The sequence below is a fragment of the Pseudoliparis swirei genome, chromosome 20, assembly GCF_029220125.1.
Source record: "Pseudoliparis swirei isolate HS2019 ecotype Mariana Trench chromosome 20, NWPU_hadal_v1, whole genome shotgun sequence".
Classification (NCBI taxonomy): domain Eukaryota; kingdom Metazoa; phylum Chordata; class Actinopteri; order Perciformes; family Liparidae; genus Pseudoliparis; species Pseudoliparis swirei.
In genome coordinates this window covers 585,149-605,726 of record NC_079407.1, presented here as the reverse complement: position 1 = coordinate 605,726, position 20,578 = coordinate 585,149, and the positions used below count along the sequence as shown (strand labels likewise).

At 51.8% G+C, this 20,578-nt stretch overlaps 2 protein-coding genes across 3 annotated transcripts in view; both read right to left on the bottom strand.

The window, feature by feature from the left end:
* The window catches only part of arrb1 (arrestin, beta 1), a 15,227-nt gene extending 2,999 nt beyond the window's left edge, over window positions 1–12,228 (bottom strand). Inside the window, exons 1-12 of one of the 2 annotated variants that reach the window (XM_056441663.1) lie at window positions 12,058–12,228; window positions 4,553–4,583; window positions 3,075–3,135; window positions 2,900–2,944; window positions 2,298–2,494; window positions 1,859–1,918; window positions 1,725–1,792; window positions 1,022–1,157; window positions 720–804; window positions 554–626; window positions 336–473; window positions 1–16 (exon numbers count right to left, since the gene is read on the bottom strand). The exon at window positions 1–16 is cut by the window's left edge and continues 68 nt beyond it. In XM_056441663.1, the coding sequence (XP_056297638.1) occupies window positions 1–16; window positions 336–473; window positions 554–626; window positions 720–804; window positions 1,022–1,157; window positions 1,725–1,792; window positions 1,859–1,918; window positions 2,298–2,494; window positions 2,900–2,944; window positions 3,075–3,135; window positions 4,553–4,583; window positions 12,058–12,077 (930 nt within the window). In that variant the 5' untranslated portion in view covers window positions 12,078–12,228. Of the gene's footprint in view, window positions 17–335; window positions 474–553; window positions 627–719; window positions 805–1,021; window positions 1,158–1,724; window positions 1,793–1,858; window positions 1,919–2,297; window positions 2,495–2,899; window positions 2,945–3,074; window positions 3,136–4,552; window positions 5,086–12,057 lie in introns of those variants that run through there. The other variant, XM_056441662.1, reaches the window with a different exon arrangement.
* Window positions 12,229–13,413: 1,185 nt separating this feature from the next.
* LOC130210684 (WD repeat-containing protein 62-like) overlaps window positions 13,414–20,578 on the bottom strand; it is a 35,118-nt gene continuing 27,953 nt past the window's right edge. Inside the window, exons 23-28 of the mRNA XM_056441167.1 lie at window positions 16,401–16,443; window positions 15,241–15,421; window positions 14,522–14,775; window positions 14,253–14,429; window positions 14,033–14,139; window positions 13,414–13,765 (exon numbers count right to left, since the gene is read on the bottom strand). Of these exons, the coding sequence (XP_056297142.1) occupies window positions 13,532–13,765; window positions 14,033–14,139; window positions 14,253–14,429; window positions 14,522–14,775; window positions 15,241–15,421; window positions 16,401–16,443 (996 nt within the window). The 3' untranslated portion in view covers window positions 13,414–13,531. The remainder of the gene's footprint in view (window positions 13,766–14,032; window positions 14,140–14,252; window positions 14,430–14,521; window positions 14,776–15,240; window positions 15,422–16,400; window positions 16,444–20,578) is intronic.

Here is a 20,578-nt window from a genome sequence, read left to right as displayed (position 1 = left end):
GGCTCCTTCTTTCAACCTGAGACACAACACAGTCAGGTTCTCCAGGTTCTCCAGGTTCCTCTGAGCCTTCAGACAGAGCAGCATCTGGACCGACTCTGCTATGATTGGCTCGTACTCATTGTAAGTCGATCGGGGTAAGCTAATCAAAGGTAGAGTGGGCGGAGTCAGGCTTGTGCCAGATCCAATGATGTCGTTCAGCATAAGTAGCCGTGTGCTCTAGGCTGTGCTAGAGGAGTTTGTTTTGGGGAACCGGACATAGAGGGGTCCGGCAGCCCTGGACCAGGACCCGGTCTTCCTCTGATTAAAGGACCCCCCCCCCCCCCTGCTGGACTCACAGGGTGCTGGAGGCCAGGTTGGTGTCCTCGTGCTTCAGCTTCCCGTCCACAGCCAGGCCGCGCTTCTCTCGGTTGTTGGCCAGAAACGGCGTGAGAGTGAAGACCCGGCAGAGCGTGGAGCTGGGCGCCACGACGTCACTGAGCACAGAGACAAGAGCATGAGGAAGATGTCCTCCTCCTCATCACAACATCTGGAGGAGGAGGAGGAGGAGACTGACTCAGACTCCTCGGTGGCCACCGGGCATTTGTACTGCGCCGTGTTGAACAGGCAGATGTCTGCATGCTGCCGCACTGTGGAGACACCAATCAATCAACCAATCAATCAGTTAGTCAGCCAATCAATATATCATACAATATATCAGTCAATAAAGGGGCGGTGCTTACCGGAGATCTTCATCTTCTTCACCGTCTTGTTGGTGTTGTTGGTGATGTGGACGTTGACACTGATTGGCTCCCCGTGGTAATAAATCTGAGAGAAACATGTTGTTGTCTTTTATCTCAAGATCACAACAGAATTAACTTTGATCTTTTCTGTAAACTCAAATCAAGATTTAATCCATGGTGACACACACACACACACACACACACACACACACACACACACACACACACACACACACACACACACACACACACACACACACACACACACACACACACACACACACACACACACACACACACACCTCCCGGTCCAGCGAGGCCTCCAGGTGCAGCGGCTTGTCCGACAGCAGGAAGTGGCGCGTGGTGTCGGCGGTGGGCTGAGGGCCCGGAGCCTCTGGAGCGAACTGGACCTTACGGATCACCAGGCGCACCGAGTTCCTGCAGACAGGAGGCCTCAGGAGGGCCCTCTTCCTCCCTCTTCATCCCTCTTCCTCCCCCTCTTCATCCCCCTCTTCATCCCCCTCTTCATCCCTCTTCATCCCTCTTCCTCCCTCTTCATCCCTCTTCCTCCCTCTTCATCCCTCTTCATCCCTCTTCCTCCCTCTTCCTCCCTCTTCATCCCTCTTTCTACCTCCTCCCCTCTTCCTCCCTCTTCATTCCCTCTTCCTACCTCCTCCCCCTCTTCCTCCCTCTTCATTCCCTCTTGCTACCCCTCTTGCTACCCCTCTTCCTCCCCTCTTCCTCCCTCTTCATTCCCTCTTCCTACCTCCTCCCCCTCTTCATTCCCTCTTGCTACCCCTCTTGCTACCCCTCTTCCTCCTCTCTTCCTTCCCTCTTCCTCCTCTCTTCCTCCCTCCTCCCCCTCTTCCTCCCTCCTCCCCCTCTTCCTCCTCTCTTCCTCCTCTCTTCAACTCCCAAAAGTTAAATACCACCCAGTGACCTCCTGGTGAGCCTGACCCGTGGTTCTGGTTCTGGTTCTGCAGACTATTTCTGACTCTCTTTTACCTTTTGTGGATCTTTTCTTCAACGTGTTCTGCACAGAACGCTTTGGCCTCGAAGTCGACTCCGCAGGCCTGAAGACACGAGGACATGAGGTCAGAGGTCAGAGGTCACCACGCGGACTCACAGGTGGTTTTTACCTTCCCCGTGTCCTCGGGCCCCGGCTGCAGGGTGACGGAGCACGGCAGGTTCACAGGAATCTGAAAGCACATCATCTTCATCAGTTCTTCTTCAGCCCCTTTCAAAATAAAAGCCCATCAGTTTGTTGTGGTTTGTGCCTCCACAATAAGACCAGCGGAACATCTCCTTCACCATCTAGTCTGGGTCTGTTTAGGGATCCGGATCCTGCAGAGCTCTGGATCCCCTCAACGTTCCAGTTCTAGAGTTCATGAGTCCCGACCTTTAGAGGTCACAGGTCATGGTGAGCATTATGCATTAAGGTGTGGTCACATGACCTTCAGTCACCATCTCATCGTGTTGTGAGGAGGATCAGACACTTCAAAGAGGTGGACCTGAACCCGACGGCTTCATATGGACCGGTCCGGGTTCTGGGGTCGACGGGTGAACCGGGTTCAGTACCTCGAAGGTGAAGGGGTGGGCGTGTTCTCCCAGTTTCTTAATCAGCCGTTCCTGAAGACGAGTCAGACTCTTCTTCTCCTGGGCCGGCGGGGGGAAGGCCTGGATGTTGGCCACAAACAGGTCTTTCCGGAACGTCAACCCGAGGACGTCCAGGTCCTCGCGGCCGTACCGGAACGCACAGGTCAAGGTCACGAACACTGAGGGAACCACAAACACATCCACTCAAACACTCCATTGGATAGGGTTGAATGTAAAGAACCGAGGCTCCGGGACGCGTCCCTGAGGAACTCCACACGCGACTAAACATGGAGAACAAGAAGGACTGAGGAACTGGTCCTGAGACCAGAGCTCTGACAGGTGTCGGGTCCCTGAGCCCTCACGGGGTCAACGTGAGGCGTCCGGAGGGTGAGCAGACACCGAGTAACGCTAAGAATCCTTTGACCTCCTTTGACCGCTGTAGAACCTGCTGCAGAGCCTCGTGATTTAGACCTTCATCTCAGCTGAGTCCAGTTATTTCATGACACATTGAAGCTGCGTTTGGACCCCGACACTGAACAACTCTCCGTGGGTCCGTGAAGCGGCCGGAGGTCCAGAGGCCTCACCTTTCCTCTCCTTCAGGTACTCCGGGTCGATCAGGACCACGCCGTCTGCAGGAACAGAAGTCAGAGGGTCAAGAAGCCGCCGGAGGACCGGACCCTGAGCCCACATGAGCCGGTCTCAAAAAGCTCCACAGGAAGTTGAATGGAACCACATCGGAACGCAAAGAACTGGTCTCACCAACAGGCTCCACCAGGTCCACGTGGTCCACGAAGTCCCTCTTCCCCAGATAGACGGTGAGCTGAGGGAGGAGCACAGCGGTCAGGTCAGCCAATCAGAGTCAAGGTCAGGACAGCCAACAGCCAATCAGAGTCAAGGTCAGGACAGCCAATCAGAGGTCTGTCAGGACATTTATCCGTTTGTGTCCTGAGCAAAAATAAAAGTGAGGTGCATGATGGGTAAACTGTCTGTTGGCTTGGTAACATAACTATGAGCGCCTACCGGCATATATATATAGGTATATATATATATATATATATATATATATATATATATATATATACATATATATATATTAGGGATGCACCGATCTGATCGGCGCCGATCCATATCGGCCGATATTCCCAGTATCGGTTTTGATCGGCGTTCTCAAAACGGCTGATCAGATGACGTAACATCTGCGAGAACTATCAGAGACGTTTCAATCGCGGCGCAACGGAGACGATGCGCCCGGCGAGGGCCGCAGAGGTCAGAGGTCAGAGGGGATCCTCCCCACCGAGCGGCGTCCTCGTCCCCCGAGTTGAATCTCTGGGTCGACTCAGCCGACTCTCACATGTCTGCCCCTAGAGATGCTCACGCTAAACTCATTCCATCGGGAGCTAAGAGGGGTTTGATAGAGTTAGCGGAAAGAACCACGTGAAACAACATCCGTTTATCAAAATAAGATGTCGACAAATCAAACACGAACATATACAAGTAAACAATGAACTGATTTAGTATCTTTAGAGATCGTTTCTGAGATTTAGCTTAAATTATGCGAACATTAAAACATTTTTACCGGACCAAGGAAGAGTTTATAAAAATAAGTCAGACTTTTGTATGTTAAACAAAGTCCTGTCTATAGATTTCCCCAAGAGTTCCAGGAAATGAATGATGCCGATGTGTTCCATACATATCTGAACTCCCCTACAATAGCAATCAAACAATTTTAATGTATCAATTAGGACATTTTTCAAAGTAAAAGTCCTAAATGTTTAAAGAAATCTGTAATTTCTTTAATGTTTGAGGTGCTTTATATATGTATTTCCTCATAGCAATAATGCTACACAATAAATAGAATGCTTCAATCGACACCGTGATCGGTGATCGGTATTATCGGATCGGCAGATACTGATTTCAGTGATCGGCACCAAAAACCTGATCGGTGCATCTCTAACGTATATATATGACGTATATATACGTCATATATATATATATGTATATATATATATATATGACATATATATACATCATATATATATACGTCATATATATATATGTATATATACATCATATATATATATATGACGTATATATACATCATATATATATACGTCATATATATATGTATATATACATCATATATATATATGTATATACATATATATATAAACGTGACCATATATACAACACGATCCTCAGATACCTCTCTGAGATCCTGCGAGAGGAAGAGGACTCACCTTTCCATTGGGACTGGCCTTCTTAAACACTCTGAAACACAGAGAAGACGAAGTCACTGAAACATGTGTGTACATACAGCTACTGATGCCTCATCTGGACACCTCTCCAGTGATGTTCCTGGGATCTCTGGTCGTTTCGGGTCTTTCATCGTTCTCCTCCTCCAGGTGACCCGGCTGATCAGAGCCCAGCTAGTGTCCAGATGGCCACCATGACTCCATGGCTCCCCTCTTTGGAGCCACAGCCATCTTGAGGCTCTCTCTGCCGCATTGGTGGTCCTGCGGATGGCTCTCCTCTTTCTCTCACCCTCGATGCCTAAACTACTGAAGGCTCTGGCCAAGGAACGGGCTGCACGTCCTCTGCATCCAACCTCCACAGGGAGACAGCTTGCTCTCCAGCCCCTGACCAGTCCTGCGTCCTTGGAGAGCTTCCTCTCAAAGGCTTCTTCCAAGCGGTCTTCCCACGGGACTGTCGGCTCCAGCAGCACTGCTTGCTTGGTGGACTCGGACACAAGGACAATGTCTGGTTGCAGGGTGGTGACTGCAACATGGCTGGGGAACTTCAGCTGATGTTCAAGGTCCACCAACAACTGCCCGTCTCTTGCAGACGATGTTCTTCTGGCGGAGTTGGCTCGTCCCCAGCTCTGACAAAGGCCATGGTTTTCTTGAGGGTCGGAACTGCTTTGCCCACGCCAGTCCTGCGCTGATAGCTTCAGCAATGGTCTTGAGGACTTGGTCATGCCTCCACCTGTACCGGCCATCTCCAAGTGCCCTTGTACAGCAGCTGAGGATGTGTTCCAGGGTTCCTTGCTTGGAACACAGTGGGCATGCTGGTGTCTCTGCTTTGCCCCATATGTGCAGATTTGACGGGCTTGGAAGCTCGTCATACACTGCCTGGATGAGGAATTTGATGCGGTGAGGCTCAGCTTTCCAAAGCTCAGCCCAGGTCACTTTCCTTTCAACCGCGTTCTCCTCGTCCACGCTCCCTGTTGCTTCATTCCCACTGCCTTGCAGGTTCTCGTCTCCTCCACTGCTGCTCTCACCTCCTCCTGAACAAGTCGTCGCCCTTCCTTCCCCCTGGTGTTCATTTGGGGAGTTGGAAAGGATCCTAGCCCTGCTCGACCTCGTGTGACCACTCCCACCAGGCTCCTGTGACGCAGCCTTGCATCTGCCTCTTGAACTGCTTCCTCTGCCCTCCATTTCCTGCCAGTCCTCACTTGGATCCCTGCTTTAGCCACCTTCGGATCGCTTGAGTCCCTGTACTGAACCACTTCTCTGGCTCTAGTTACCTTGAATTCCTCCTCCAAGGATTTGAAAGGCAGTCACAGTTTGTTGGTGTTCCCGTAGAGTGCAACACTGCTCAGGCTCCTTGGTAATCCAAGCCATCTCCGGAGGTGTTTGCTGACTTTCCGCTCCAAGGTCTCAACTGTTGAGATAGGGACCGCGTAGACAAGGAGGGCCCACAGGATCCTGGGAAGAATGCCATGTTGGTCGACCCAGGCTTTAAACTTCCCAGGTAGGCCTGACTTGTCCACGGATTTCAGCCAGCCATCCAACTCAGTGCAGGTCGACTGGATAGATGTTGTGTCTCTCAGAGAGACCTTGCTCAAGCTCTTGACTGGCTTCTCTGTGATAGTTGGAATGGCTGTGCCTGTGATGTTAAAACGGAACTTGTCCTCCACCTTCCCTTTGCTCAGCACCATTGATCTGGATTTGGCGGGGTTGAAACGCATCCGGGCTCACTCCACCAGCTTCTCAAGTCCCTTCAGAATCCACCGGCAGCCTGGGAGTGATTCTGTCATGACTGTGAGGTCGTCCATGAATGCCCTGATGGGTGGTTGCCGTTGGTCCTCTGCACTCTGGCTCAGCAGACTGAGTGAGCATGTTCATGGCTCGGGAGAACAATGTCACAGAGATGGTACACCCTGTGATGATACCGATCTCCACCTTGTGCCAACTGGATGTTATTGCTCCTGAAGAGACCCTCATCCTGAAGTTGCTGTAATAATCAGCGATGAGGTCTCTCCACCTGCTGGGTACATGATGTTTTCTCAAGGTGAGCTGAACCAGCTTGTGTGGAATGGAACCGAATGCATTAGCCAGGTCAAGCCACAACACTGACAGGTTGCCCTTGTTCTCTCTGGCCTCCCGAATGAGCTGTGTCACCACACCAGTATGCTCCAGACATCCTGACATTCCTGGAATGCCGCCTTTCTGGACAGATGTATGGATGTAGGTGTTCTTTGCCAGGTAGGTACACAGCCGTTTGGAAACAGCACTGAAGAAAACCTTTGCCTCAACACACAGCAGGGAGATGATGCGGAACTGGTCTAGCTGAGTGGAGTTCTCCTCCTTCGGGATCCAGACCCCTTCAGCCACTCTCCATTGTTCAGGGATCCTCCCTCTTCTCCAGAAGACTCGCAGGATGTTCCACAGACGCAGCAGGAGTTTGGGACAGTTCTTATTCACTTTGTATGAAGTGCCACTCGGTCCTGGTGCCCCTTTGCAGACAACCTCCCTGACTTCCTTTAGCTGCAGCTCCGACATGTCAAACTGCAGAACACCAACAGAATCCTGCTGGAAAAGTTACTCTATATGTATATATACTAGGGCTGTCAGCGTTAACGCGTTAATCTTTAAGATTAATTTGGTCGCGTTAACGCACTAAAATATTTTAACGCAATTAACGCAACTTTGTTTACTTCCGATGTTCGTTGAAGTTTTTACACTGTTTCCGTTTTTAAAACAATTATTTCTCCGCGAAAATAAGGATCATAAATGAGTTTAACTCGTGGATGAATCAGTCGGGTTTCCTCCTGCTCCTCCTTCCTCCCGTCTCCCCCTCTGAGACACAGAGGAACGGAGGGGCGACGTGTCGGGGGACGCGGCGCGGAAAGAACTCGTCACACGAAACCTTCACCGTGATTGGTCAATCCGTTTGTCTGTCAACATTTCGGGAAAAAAACAACCAATGAACACTCAGTAAATCACAAAGGACCTCCCACCTCACAGGTAAGGCTCATTTAGCAGCCTGTCAGTCAGAGAACCAGAGAACACGGCACCAGGACAATGAGCCTCATTGAATAGAGCTGAGATTGTTCTGGAATGTTTGATGTAGAACACGTGGGGGTGTGTCACATGCAAACGCCTTTAAAAGGTGAATTTACATTGTTTTGTAAAATAGAGACATGAGCCTCCAGAGGGTTAATGTGACATATGTGAATGTCAGTCAGTCACCAAGGCCACTGGTTCTGCTGTTCAGTGGTAAAGATGACAGGACCAATGGGGTCTCAATATACTTCTTTTTTTTAAACTAATCTGATGTTTCACTGAAGAAACAATTTATCATCCACGATATTAAATACCTCGCTGGCACTGTATAGGTAGGAGCCTCTTTGAAACACAGCTCTGTGTGAAGTTTGGTCTTTAAAAAGAAGGAAACAACTTTTAATCGCGATTAATTAATCGCAATTTCAAAATGTGAGATTAATTAGTTTATTTTTTTTAATCGATTGACAGCCCTAATATATACATACATATATATATGTGGATATACATATTTATATATAGATACTTATATATACATATATATATGTATGTATATATAAATATATACATATATATGTATATATATACATATATCTATGTATATATATATGCATATGTATATACACATATATATATGTATATAAAAGTACATATATATATATTATATATACATATATAAATATATACATATATGTATATATAAGTATACATATATATATATATGTGTGTGTGTGTGTCCAGTGACCTGTGAGCGTCTCTGTCTCCGGGTCGTTAATATTCTCGTCATTCCTGCAAACACACAGACACTCTGACACAGACGGACATGTTCTGTGGGCTGAAGCAGGTTCTGCATGGAACCCCAGCAGAACCACAGCAGGACCACAGAGGAACCACAGCAGGACCACAGCAGGACCACAGAGGAACTACAGCAGGACCACAGAGGAACCACAGCAGGAACCACAGAGGAACCACAGCAGAACCACAGAGGAACCACAGCAGAACCACAGAGGAACAACAGCAGGACCACAGAGGAACCACAGCAGAACCACAGAGGAACCACAGCAGGACCACAGAGGAACCACAGCAGAACCACAGAGGAACCACAGCAGGACCACAGAGGAACCACAGCAGAACCACAGCAGAACCACAGCAGGACCACAGAGGAACCACACCAGGACCACAGAGGAACCACAGAGGAACCACAGCAGAACCACAGAGGAACCACAGAGGAACCACAGAGGAACCACAGCAGAACCACAGAGGAACCACAGCAGGACCACAGAGGGACCACAGCATAACCACATCAGAACCACAGAGGAACCACAGCGGAACCACAGCAGGACCACAGAGGAAACACAGCAGGACCACAGAGGAACCACAGCAGAACCACAGAGGAACCACAGCAGAACCACAGAGGAACAACAGCAGGACCACAGAGGAACCACAGCAGAACCACAGAGGAACCACAGCAGGACCACAGAGGAACCACAGCAGGACCACAGAGGAACCACAGCAGAACCACAGAGGAACCACAGCAGAACCACAGAGGAACCACACCAGGACCACAGAGGAACCACAGAGGAACCACAGAAGAACCACAGAGGAACCACAGAGGAACCACAGAGGAACCACAGCAGGACCACAGAGGAACCACAGAGGAACCACAGAAGAACCACAGCAGGTCCACAGAGGAACCACAGCAGGACCACAGAGGAACCACAGAGGAACCACAGCAGAACCACAGAGGAACCACAGCAGGACCACAGAGGAACCACAGCAGAACCACAGAGGAACCACAGCAGAACCATAGAGGAACCACAGCAGGACCACAGAGGAACCACAGCAGAACCACAGCAGAACCACAGAGGAACCACAGAGGAACAACAGCAGGACCACAGAGGAACCACAGCAGGAACCACAGAGGAACCACAGAGGAACCACAGAGGAACCACAGAGGAACCACAGCAGAACCACAGAGGAACCACAGCAGAACCATAGAGGAACCACAGCAGAACCACAGCAGAACCACAGAGGAACCACAGCAGGACCACAGAGGAACCACAGCAGAACCACAGCAGGACCACAGAGGAACCACAGCAGAACCACAGAGGAACCACAGAGGAACCACAGCAGGACCACAGAGGAACCACAGAGGAACCACAGCAGGACCACAGAGGAACAACAGCAGAACCACAGAGGAACCACAGCAGGAACCACAGAGGAACCACAGAGGAACCACAGAGGAACAACAGCAGGACCACAGAGGAACCACAGCAGAACCACAGAGGAACCACAGAGCAGAACCACAGCAGGACCACAGAGGAACCACAGAGGAACCACAGCAGAACCACAGAGGAACCACAGCAGGACCACAGCAGAACCACAGCAGGACCACAGAGGGACCACAGCATAACCACAGCAGGACCACAGAGGAACCACAGAAGAACCACAGCAGGTCCACAGAGGAACCACAGCAGGACCACAGAGGAACCACAGCAGGACCACAGAGGAACCACAGCAGAACCACAGAGGAACCACAGCAGGACCACAGAGGAACCACAGAGGAACCACAGCAGGACCACAGAGGGACCACAGCATAACCACATCAGAACCACAGCGGAACCACAGCAGGACCACAGAGGAACCACAGCAGGACCACAGAGGAACCACAGCAGGACCACAGAGGAACCACAGCAGAACCACAGAGGAACCACAGAAGAACCACAGCAGGACCACAGAGGAACCACAGCAGGACCACAGAGGAACCACAGAGGAACCACAGCAGAACCACAGAGGAACCACAGCAGGACCACAGAGGAACCACAGCAGAACCATAGAGGAACCACAACAGAACCACAGCAGAACCAGAGGAACCACAGCAGAACCACAGAGGAACCACAGCAGAACCACAGAGGAACCACAGCAGAACCACAGAGGAACCACAGCAGGACCACAGAGGAACCACAGCAGGACCACAGAGGAACCACAGAGGAACCACAGCAGGACCACAGAGGAACCACAGCAGGACCACAGAGGAACCACAGCAGGACCACAGCAGAACCACAGAGGAACCACAGAGGAACCACAGCAGGACCACAGCAAAACCACAGAGGAACCACAGAGGAAACATAGTGGCTTCACTGATGTTTCTGCTGTTGAACGGTTTCATTTGTTGTCAGGAGGTTCTCTACGGGTTCTCCTTTCATATTTAATCTGATTGCTAGAACCTTAGAACCTTCCTTAGCAAGCTAGCTGGTTAGCACTAGTGTCGGCTGTAGGCTATGCTAACGGAACCTTCTGGCTCCAGAAACAAGATGGCGACGACCGACAAAGCTCCAGAGTCCAGTGTGGAGGCTTGGTGTCTCATTTATTAACGTCCCCGTGTAGGAACCTTTCTTCAAAACACTGAGTCCACAAAATCAAAGAAACATTTGTTTCCAGTGAGTTCTGAGATCGGCTAGTTAGCTGCTATTAGCATGTTAGCATTAATACTGGGAGGAGTACCATCATCACCATCATCTTCATCACCACCATCATCATCTTCATCATCACCACCATCATCATCACCATCATCTTCATCACCACCACCACCATCATGTGACTTCCTGTCTGTCAAAACAAAGACATTTATAGAGAAATCCTCTCAGTAGACTTAAGACCTTCCTCTTTGACAGAGCTTATAGTTAGGGCTGAATCAGGTTCACCTGGTCCAGCCCCTTGATATGCTGCTATAGGCTTATAGCTGCCGGGGGACGTTTTAGGATGCACTGAGTACCTATCTCCTCTTTTTTCTCTCCTTAAGGATGAATGTTCATCTCTCAATCACACGTTACTAACTCTGCTTTCTCCCCGGAAGTCCTTTTGACTTCACGTCTCATGGGGTCATCGGACCCTATGAGACGGCATAGATCCTATCTGCTGATGGATCATCGAGGTCTGGGTCGTGGAGTTCCTGCTCCTGACCGCGCCACTGTCCTGTTGAGACTCCGCCCACTGTTGAGACTCCGCCCACTCCTCCTCCCCACCGCCATCTGCCTGATGGATCGTGGAGGTCTCCATCGTGGAATATGCCTACTATGAACTATTCATACACTCTGTCATATTCATTGAATGTATTTTAACTCTAAATCTGTCCTTCTGTACACATTACATCTATTGCATCTGTCCATCCTAGGAGAGGGATCCTCCTCTGTTGCTCTCCTCCAGGTTTCTTCCTTTTTCCCCTGAAGGGTTATTTGGGAGTTTTTCCTGGTCCGATGTGAGGTTTTGGGGCAGGGATGTCTATGTGTACAGATTGTAAAGCACTCCCAGACAAATTTGTAATTTGTGAAATTGGGCTATACAAATAAACTGAATTGAATAGATGGAAGTTCTGACGGAATGTTATGTAATGTTCTACCAGAACACACACACACCTACACACACACACACACCTACACACACACACACTCAGGTCGTACCTGGTTCCTTTATCTCCCATCCTGTAGACGCTGACGAGCCGACAGACGGAGGAATGATGGAGGAAGAGGAGGATGCTGTCACCGTGGAAACTGAAGGGTCTCTCTCTCTCTCTAAGTCGTCATCCTCCTCTCAGCAGGAGGAGAATCCTCCATCTGATCTCCGACTAAACACACAAGTGAATCCAGCTCTGTGCTCCTCCTCCTGCTCCTCTTCCTCCTCTTCCTCCTCTTTTTCCTCCTCCTGCTCCTCCTTCTACTTTAACTCTCCATCCCTCCATCCCTCTCTTCCTGTCCCCCTCCCCCGCTCTCTCTCACTCATTAGCAGTAAATGTCTCAACATGAGACAGAAGAGGCCCGAGGCAGCTGGACTCTGACCTCCACACCGGGACCCGGGACCAGGGACCTGGACCAGGGACCAGGGACCCAGGACCAGGGACCCAGGACCAGGGACCCAGGACTCAGGTCGAGCAGCTGATGTCCAGCGACGTCACTTCGCCCAATCAGGAAGCTGCTGCCTGAGGGGTCATGTGACTTCACGGGTGTGTGTGTGTTTGTTTGTGTTTGTTTTCAATTGTTTGTCAAATCTGGCCAATCATAACTCAGTAAATGGAGGAAGCTGCTGTGTGATTGGAGGACAGAGCTGTCAATCAAGACAATGCAGGCAGGTGGGGGCTCCGTTAGCTGAGCTGTTGCTAGGTAACAGAGGGAGACGGAGTTGCCTTGGCGACGGCCAGGAAGATGAATAAGAAGAATATACACTTTTATTTATCCCCAAGGGGAAATTAGTTCTCTGCATTTAACCCATCCTTAGTTATTAAGGAGCAGTGGGCTGCGGTGAAGCGCCCGGGAAGCAACTGGGGGTTCAGTGCCTTGCTCAAGGACACTTCGACTTGCAACTAATGGGGAGAGCGGGGATCGAACCCACAACCCTGCGGTTGCAGGACGGCCCTCTTACCCCACTGAGCTAAAGCCGCACGTAAGAAGTCACATGATTTAAATCTATTGTTTATACGAATATTGTTTTACTGTTTGTATTCAAGAAGTGATGAAGGAATGAAGTGATGAAGGAATAAAGTGATGAAGGAATAAAGTGATGAAGGAATAAAGTGATGAAGGAATAAAGTGATGAAGGAATGATGGAATGAAGTGATGAAGGAATGAAGTGATGAAGGAATGAAGTGATGAAGTGATGATGGAATGAAGTGATGATGGAGTGAAGTGATGACTCTTCCAGGTCTCTGTGCACCGGGACCCTGCGGCGGACTCCGTCATGTGGGCGGCCGTTGCTCCTTGTTTACAGGTTTGTTGTTGTTGTCACTTTCTTCCCTCAAGAGATTGGTCACTTTGCTCCAGGAGTTAAATCAAACCACACTTTATTATAAGAATCATAAAACCAGGTTATGTACAGACACACGTCAAACATAAGGTGCTTGTGGTAGAATACTGATGAGCGGTAAAGAGTCCAGGTCCCGGTTCAGACCTGGTTCAGCTTGTTCTGGGTCATCTGAACCAGCAGCTCAGAGTATTTCTCCAGCAGAGACAACATCCCGTCGTCTTCCGGTCCAGCCGAGGCCCCACCCCCCAGCGGCGCCGAGGCCCCACCCCCCAGCAGCGCTGCCTGCAGCTCCGAGTGAACGACGTCAAGCGCCCCCTGGAGGACGGAGGACATCTGAAGACGGCGCTCAGAGCCGCCGGGCGCCGCGCCGAGCTGAGGACACGTGATTATCTTTATTAATATTTATGACAAGTTAAAAATAAACTACAAACATTATGATCGACAACAGTTCTTTGTATTATTATTATTTATGTTTTCTTATTCTTCGGTGACAGAGAAACTATAACAGTATTTAAATAAATATCTATATAAATGATATATGTTTATACATATCTATATGTATAAATATCGATATGTATAAATGATATATGTTCATACACATGTATCAATATGTATTTCTTGTATAATGTGACAGGGCACCTGTGTGTACAGCTGGAGGGCTCGCCCGGCCGTCTGCCTCAGCTCATTGGCTGCCTGCTGGCACAGCTGCAGAGAGACCGACTCTTCATCACCACCATCATCACCTGCAACAAGAACACATGCACAGGCTCATCCTCTGAGGAGCAGGAAGGTGATGGTGAAACTAGACAGGAAGTTACCCGCCTGAGGGGGCGGGGCTCCTCTGACAGGAAGTTTCCTGATGAAGGGGGGCGGGGCTCCTCTGACAGGAAGTTACCTGATGAAGGGGGGCGGGGCTCCTCTGACAGGAAGTTTCCTGATGAAGGGGGGCGGGGCTCCTCTGACAGGAAGTTTCCTGATGAAGGGGGGCGGGGCTTCTCTGACCGAGGAGAGGAGGAGCAGGTCGGCGGGTCGGCGTCTGGAAGACCATCAAAGACCAAAGCAGTCGTTTTTAATTCATGTGAGATCATAAATCATAAAGTTACATGGTTGTAATATTGCTCATTTTACCTGGATCAGTGTGGATCCTGGTCTCGGGTCCTCCTGGGCCCTCCTCCGTGGAGGCGGAGCTCCTGAAGACGTCACAGGGCGTGATGGAGGCGGAGCTCCTGAAGACATCACAGGGCGTGATGGAGGCGGAGCTGAAGGTCAGATTCACCAGAGTCTCCTCGATGCTGCTGAACCTCCTGACTCCGCCCTGTGACATCGCCGAGGTGGGCGTGGCCATCGCCGAGGTGGGCGTGGCCATCTCTTGCAGGCCAACACTGAAGCAGCACAATGAAGAAATGAAAATCACAACATTATAAAAAAATTAGGGCTGTCAGCGTTAACGCATTAATCTATGCGATTAATTTGGCCGCGTTAACGCACAAAAATATTTTAACGCAATTAACGCAACTTTGTTTACTTCCGGTGTTCGTTGAAGTTTTTACACTCCTCTGAGTGTCAAACCGCGGCAGTACGGTTTAACACTGTTTCCGTTTTTAAAACAATTATTTATCCGCGAAAATAAGGAGCATAAATGAGTTTAACTCGTGGATGAATCAGTCGGGTTTCCTCCTGCTCCTCCTTCCTCCCGTCTCCCCCTCTGATCCACAGAGGAACGGAGGGCGACGATTAATCGCGATTAATGAATTTGAAAATGTGCGATTAATTAGTTAATTTTTTTAAATCGATTGACAGCCCTAAAAAAAATACAACTGGTGGTCTGGCAGGGGGACCAGGATCACCTGCTGGTCCGGTCCTCATAGGGGTCTGGTTTGGTGCTGAGGAGCTCAAGACCAACAGGAGGCTGGAGGTCTGAGGACAGGTTCTCCTCCTGGGGGGGGGAGGGGGGGACCAGAGGCCCCCCTAGCTGGACCGGAGGGGCCTGACAGATGTTCTGGACCCCCAGAGTCCTGGAGGTGACGTCTGATTGGATGAAAAACAGAACCTCAACACACACACACACACACACACACACACACACACACACACACACACACACACACACACACACACACACACACACACACACACACACACACACACACACACACACACACACACACACACACACACACACACACACACACACACACACACACACACACACACACACACACACAGAGAGACACACACACGGAGACACACACACACAGACAGAGACACACACACACGGAGACAGAGTCACGCACACACACAAAGAGACACACACACACACAGAGAGAGACACACACACAGAGACACACACACACGGAGACAGAGTCACGCACACACAGACAGACACAGAGAGACACACACACAGAGACACACACACACAGAGACACACACACACAGAGACACACACACAGAGACACACACACAGAGACACACACACACAGAGACACACACACACACACACACACACACACACACACACAGAGACACACACACACAGAGACACACACACACACAGAGACACACACACAGAGACACACACACACACACACACACACACACACACACACAGAGACACACACAGAGACACACACACACACAGAGACACACACACACAGAGACACACACACACACAGAGACACACACACACAGAGACACACACACACAGAGACACACACACACACACACACAGAGACACACACACACAGAGACACACACACACAGAGACACACACACAGAGACACACACACACACACAGAGACACACACACACAGAGACACACACACAGACACACACACACAGAGACACACACGCACACAGAGACAGAGTCACGCACACACACACAGAGACACACACACACACAGAGACAGAGTCACGCACACACACTCCTGTCTTTTACGCGTCTCCTCTATCGGAGCCCTGAGCTGTCAATCACACGCTGCCATGGCAACGCCTCAACACGCCGACTCACCGCTGCAGCTGGGAGGCTCAGAGGAGACGTGGCTGGAGGTCACCTGGAGACACAGGAGTAGGGATGGGTATCGTTTGGGTTTTTTCCGATACCGGTGCTAAACCGGTACTTTTAAAACGATACCGGTGCCTAAACGGTGCCTGAACCGATACTTTTTTTTAAAACGCACAATGAGGACATTACATTACATGTCATTTAGCAGACGCTTTTATCCAAAGTGACTTCCAATAAGTGCATTTCAACCTAGAGTACAAACCAAGAACAACAAGAACACAGGAAGCAACACTTCCTCAACTCAGTCGAACCACAAAAGCACCACAATAAGTGCCATCCCAGAGCCACTGAAATGCAAATCTGTGTTTTAATCCAGATATAGTCGGAAAAGATGTGTTTTCAGTCTCCGGGTGAAGATGTAGAGACTTCCTGCTGTCCTGATGTCAGTGGGGAGCTGGTTCCACCAATCAGGAGCCAGGACAGCAAACAGTCTGGATGTAGAGCGATTAGCTCGAGGTGCAGGAGTCACAATTCGATTGGCTGTTGCCGAGCGGAGCGAACGTGCCGGGGTGTACGGTGTGACCACATCCCGGATGTAGACGGGGCCCGATCCGTTCAGAGCACGGTACCAAGAACCAGTGTTTTGAAGCGGATGCGGGCAGCCACCGGTAACCATGGAGAGAGCGGAAGAGCGGAGTGGTGTGGGTGAATTTCGGGAGACTGAAGACCAGTCGAGCTGCTGCATTCTGGATGAGCTGCAGAGGTCGGATGGCCTTAGCAGGTAGACCGGCCAGGAGGGAGTTGCAGTAGTCAAGGCGTGAAATGACCAGAGCCTGGACCAGAGCCTGGACCAGAACCTGGACCAGAGCCTGGACCAGAACCTGGACCAGAGCCTGGACCAGAACCTGTGCCGCCTTCTGAGTAAGGAGCCGTGTTCTCCTGATGTTGTGCAGCATGGACCTACAGTGATGTCACAGTGATGTCACAGCGATGTTGGCCGTCAGGTTGACTGTCTAGTGTCACCCCGAGGTTCCTGGCAGTCGGGGGCGGGGCCAACACAGAGCTGGTGAAGGTGGTAGTCAGGTCATGGGTGGGGGAGCCTTTCCCTGAAGGAATAGTAGCTCAGTCTTGTCAGGGTTGATCTTCAGGTGGTGAGCAGACATCCACTGAGAGATGTCAGTCAGACAGGCAGAGATTCGTGCCGCCACCCGTGTTTCGGACGGTGGAAACGAGAAGATCAGTTGGGTGTCATCAGCATAGCTATGGTAGGAGAAGCCATGCGAACGAATGACAGAGCCGAGAGAATTTGTGTACAGAGAGAAGAGGAGGGGACCCAGGACGGAGCCTTGAGGAACCCCATAGTGAGAGGAAGAGGAGGGGACCCAGGACGGAGCCTTGAGGGACCCCATAGTGAGAGGAAGAGCAGGGGACCCAGGACGGAGCCATGAGGGACCCCATAGTGAGAGGAAGAGCAGGGGACCCAGGACGGAGCCTTGAGGAACCCCATAGTGAGAAGAAGAGGAGGGGACCCAGGACGGAGCCTTGAGGAACCCCATAGTGAGAGGAAGAGCAGGGGACCCAGGACGGAGCCTTGAGGGACCACATAGTGAGAGGAAGAGGAGGGGACCCAGGACAGAGCCTTGAGGAACCCCATAGTGAGAGGAAGAGGAGGGGACCCAGGACGGAGCCTTGAGGGACCCCATAGTGAGAGGAAGAGCAGGGGACCCAGGACGGAGCCTTGAGGAACCCCATAGTGAGGGGAAGAGCAGGGGACCCAGGACGGAGCCTTGAGGAACCCCATAGTGAGAGGAAGAGGAGGGGACCCAGGACGGAGCCTTGAGGGACCCCATAGTGAGAGGAAGAGGAGGGGACCCAGGACGGAGCCTTGAGGAACCCCATAGTGAGAGGAAGAGCAGGGGACCCAGGACGGAGCCATGAGGGACCCCATAGTGAGAGGAAGAGCAGTGGACCCAGGACGGAGCCTTGAGGAACCCCATAGTGAGAGGAAGAGGAGGGGACCCAGGACGGAGCCTTGAGGAACCCCATAGTGAGAGGAAGAGGAGGGGACCCAGGACGGAGCCTTGAGGAACCCCATAGTGAGAGGAAGAGGAGGGGACCCAGGACGGAGCCTTGAGGGACCCCATAGTGAGAGGAAGAGCAGGGTACCCAGGACGGAGCCTTGAGGAACCCCATAGTAAGAGGAAGAGGAGGGGACCCAGGACGGAGCCTTGAGGAACCCCATAGTGAGAGGAAGAGGAGGGGACCCAGGACGGAGCCTTGAGGGACCCCATAGTGAGAGGAAGAGGAGGGGACCCAGGACGGAGCCTTGAGGGACCCCATAGTGAGAGGAAGAGCAGGGGACCCAGGACGGAGCCTTGAGGGACCCCATAGTGAGAGGAAGAGCAGGGGACCCAGGGCGGAGCCTTGAGGGACCCCATAGTGAGAGGAAGAGGAGGGACCCAGGACGGCGCCTTGAGGGACCCCATAGTGAGAGGAAGAGCAGTGGATCCAGGACGGAGCCTTGAGGACCCATAGTGAGAGGAAGAGCAGGGGGCCCAGGACGGAGCCTTGAGGACCCCATAGTGAGAAGAAGAGCAGGGACCCAGGACGGAGCCATGAGGGACCCCATAGTGAGAGGAAGAGCAGGGACCCAGGATGGAGCCTGAGGAACCCCATAGTGAGAGAAGAGGGGACCCAGGACGGAGCCTTGAGGAACCCCATAGTGAGAGGAAGAGGAGGGGACCCAGGACGGAGCCTTGAGGAACCCCATAGTGAGAGGAAGAGGAGGGACCCAGGGAGCCTTGAGGACCCCATAGTGAGAGGAAGAGCAGGGGACCCAGGATGAGCCTTGAGGACCCCATAGTGAGAGGAAGAGAGGGACCCAGGACGAGCCTTGAGGACCCCATAGTGAGAGGAAGAGGAGGGACCCAGGACGGAGCCTTGAGGAACCCCATAGTGAGAGGAGAGGAGGGACCCAGGACGGAGCCTTGAGGACCCCATAGTGAGAGGAAGAGGAGGGACCCAGGACGGAGCCTGAGGACCCCATAGTGAGAGGAAGAGGAGGGACCCAGGAGAGCCTTGAGGACCCCATAGTGAGAGGAAGAGCAGGGACCCAGGACGAGCCTTGAGGAACCCCATAGTGAGGAAGAGGAGGGACCCAGGACGGAGCCTTGAGGACCCCATAGTGAGAGGAAGAGGAGGGACCCAGGACGGAGCCTTGAGGACCCCATAGTGAGAGGAAGAGGAGGGACCCAGGGGAGCCTTGAGGAACCCCATAGTGAGAGGAAGAGCAGGGGACCCAGGACGAGCCTTGAGGACCCCATAGTGAGAGGAAGAGCAGGGACCCAGGACGGAGCCTTGAGGACCCCATAGTGAGAGGAAGAGGAGGGACCCAGACCCAGGACGGAGCCTTGAGGGACCCCATAGTGAGAGGAAGAGGAGGGACCCAGGAGAGCCTTGAGGAACCCCATAGTGAGAGGAAGAGGAGGGGACCCAGGACCAGCCTTGAGGACCCCATAGTGAGAGGAAGAGGAGGGACCCAGGACGGAGCCTTGAGGGACCCCATAGTGAGAGGAAGAGGAGGGACCCAGGGAGCCTTGAGGACCCCATAGTGAGAGGAAGAGAGGGACCCAGGACGGAGCCTTGAGGAACCCCATAGTGAGAGGAAGAGGAGGGACCCAGGACGGAGCCTTGAGGACCCCATAGTGAGAGGAAGAGGAGGGACCCAGGGGAGCCTTGAGGACCCCATAGTGAGAGGAAGAGGAGGGACCCAGGACGGAGCCTTGAGGACCCCATAGTGAGAGACCCCATAGTGAGAGGAAGAGGAGGGACCCAGGACGGAGCCTTGAGGACCCCATAGTGAGAGGAAGAGCAGGGGACCCAGGACGGAGCCTTGAGGAACCCCATAGTGAGAGGAAGAGCAGGGGACCCAGGACGGAGCCTTGAGGGACCCCATAGTGAGAGGAAGAGCAGGGGACCCAGGATGGAGCCTTGAGGACCCCATAGTGAGAGGAAGAGGAGGGGACCCAGGACGGAGCCTTGAGGAACCCCATAGTGAGAGGAAGAGGAGGGGACCCAGGACGGAGCCTTGAGGGACCCCATAGTGAGAGGAAGAGGGGACCCAGGCCTTGAGGACCCCATAGTGAGAGGAAGAGCAGGGACCCAGGACGGAGCCTTGAGGAACC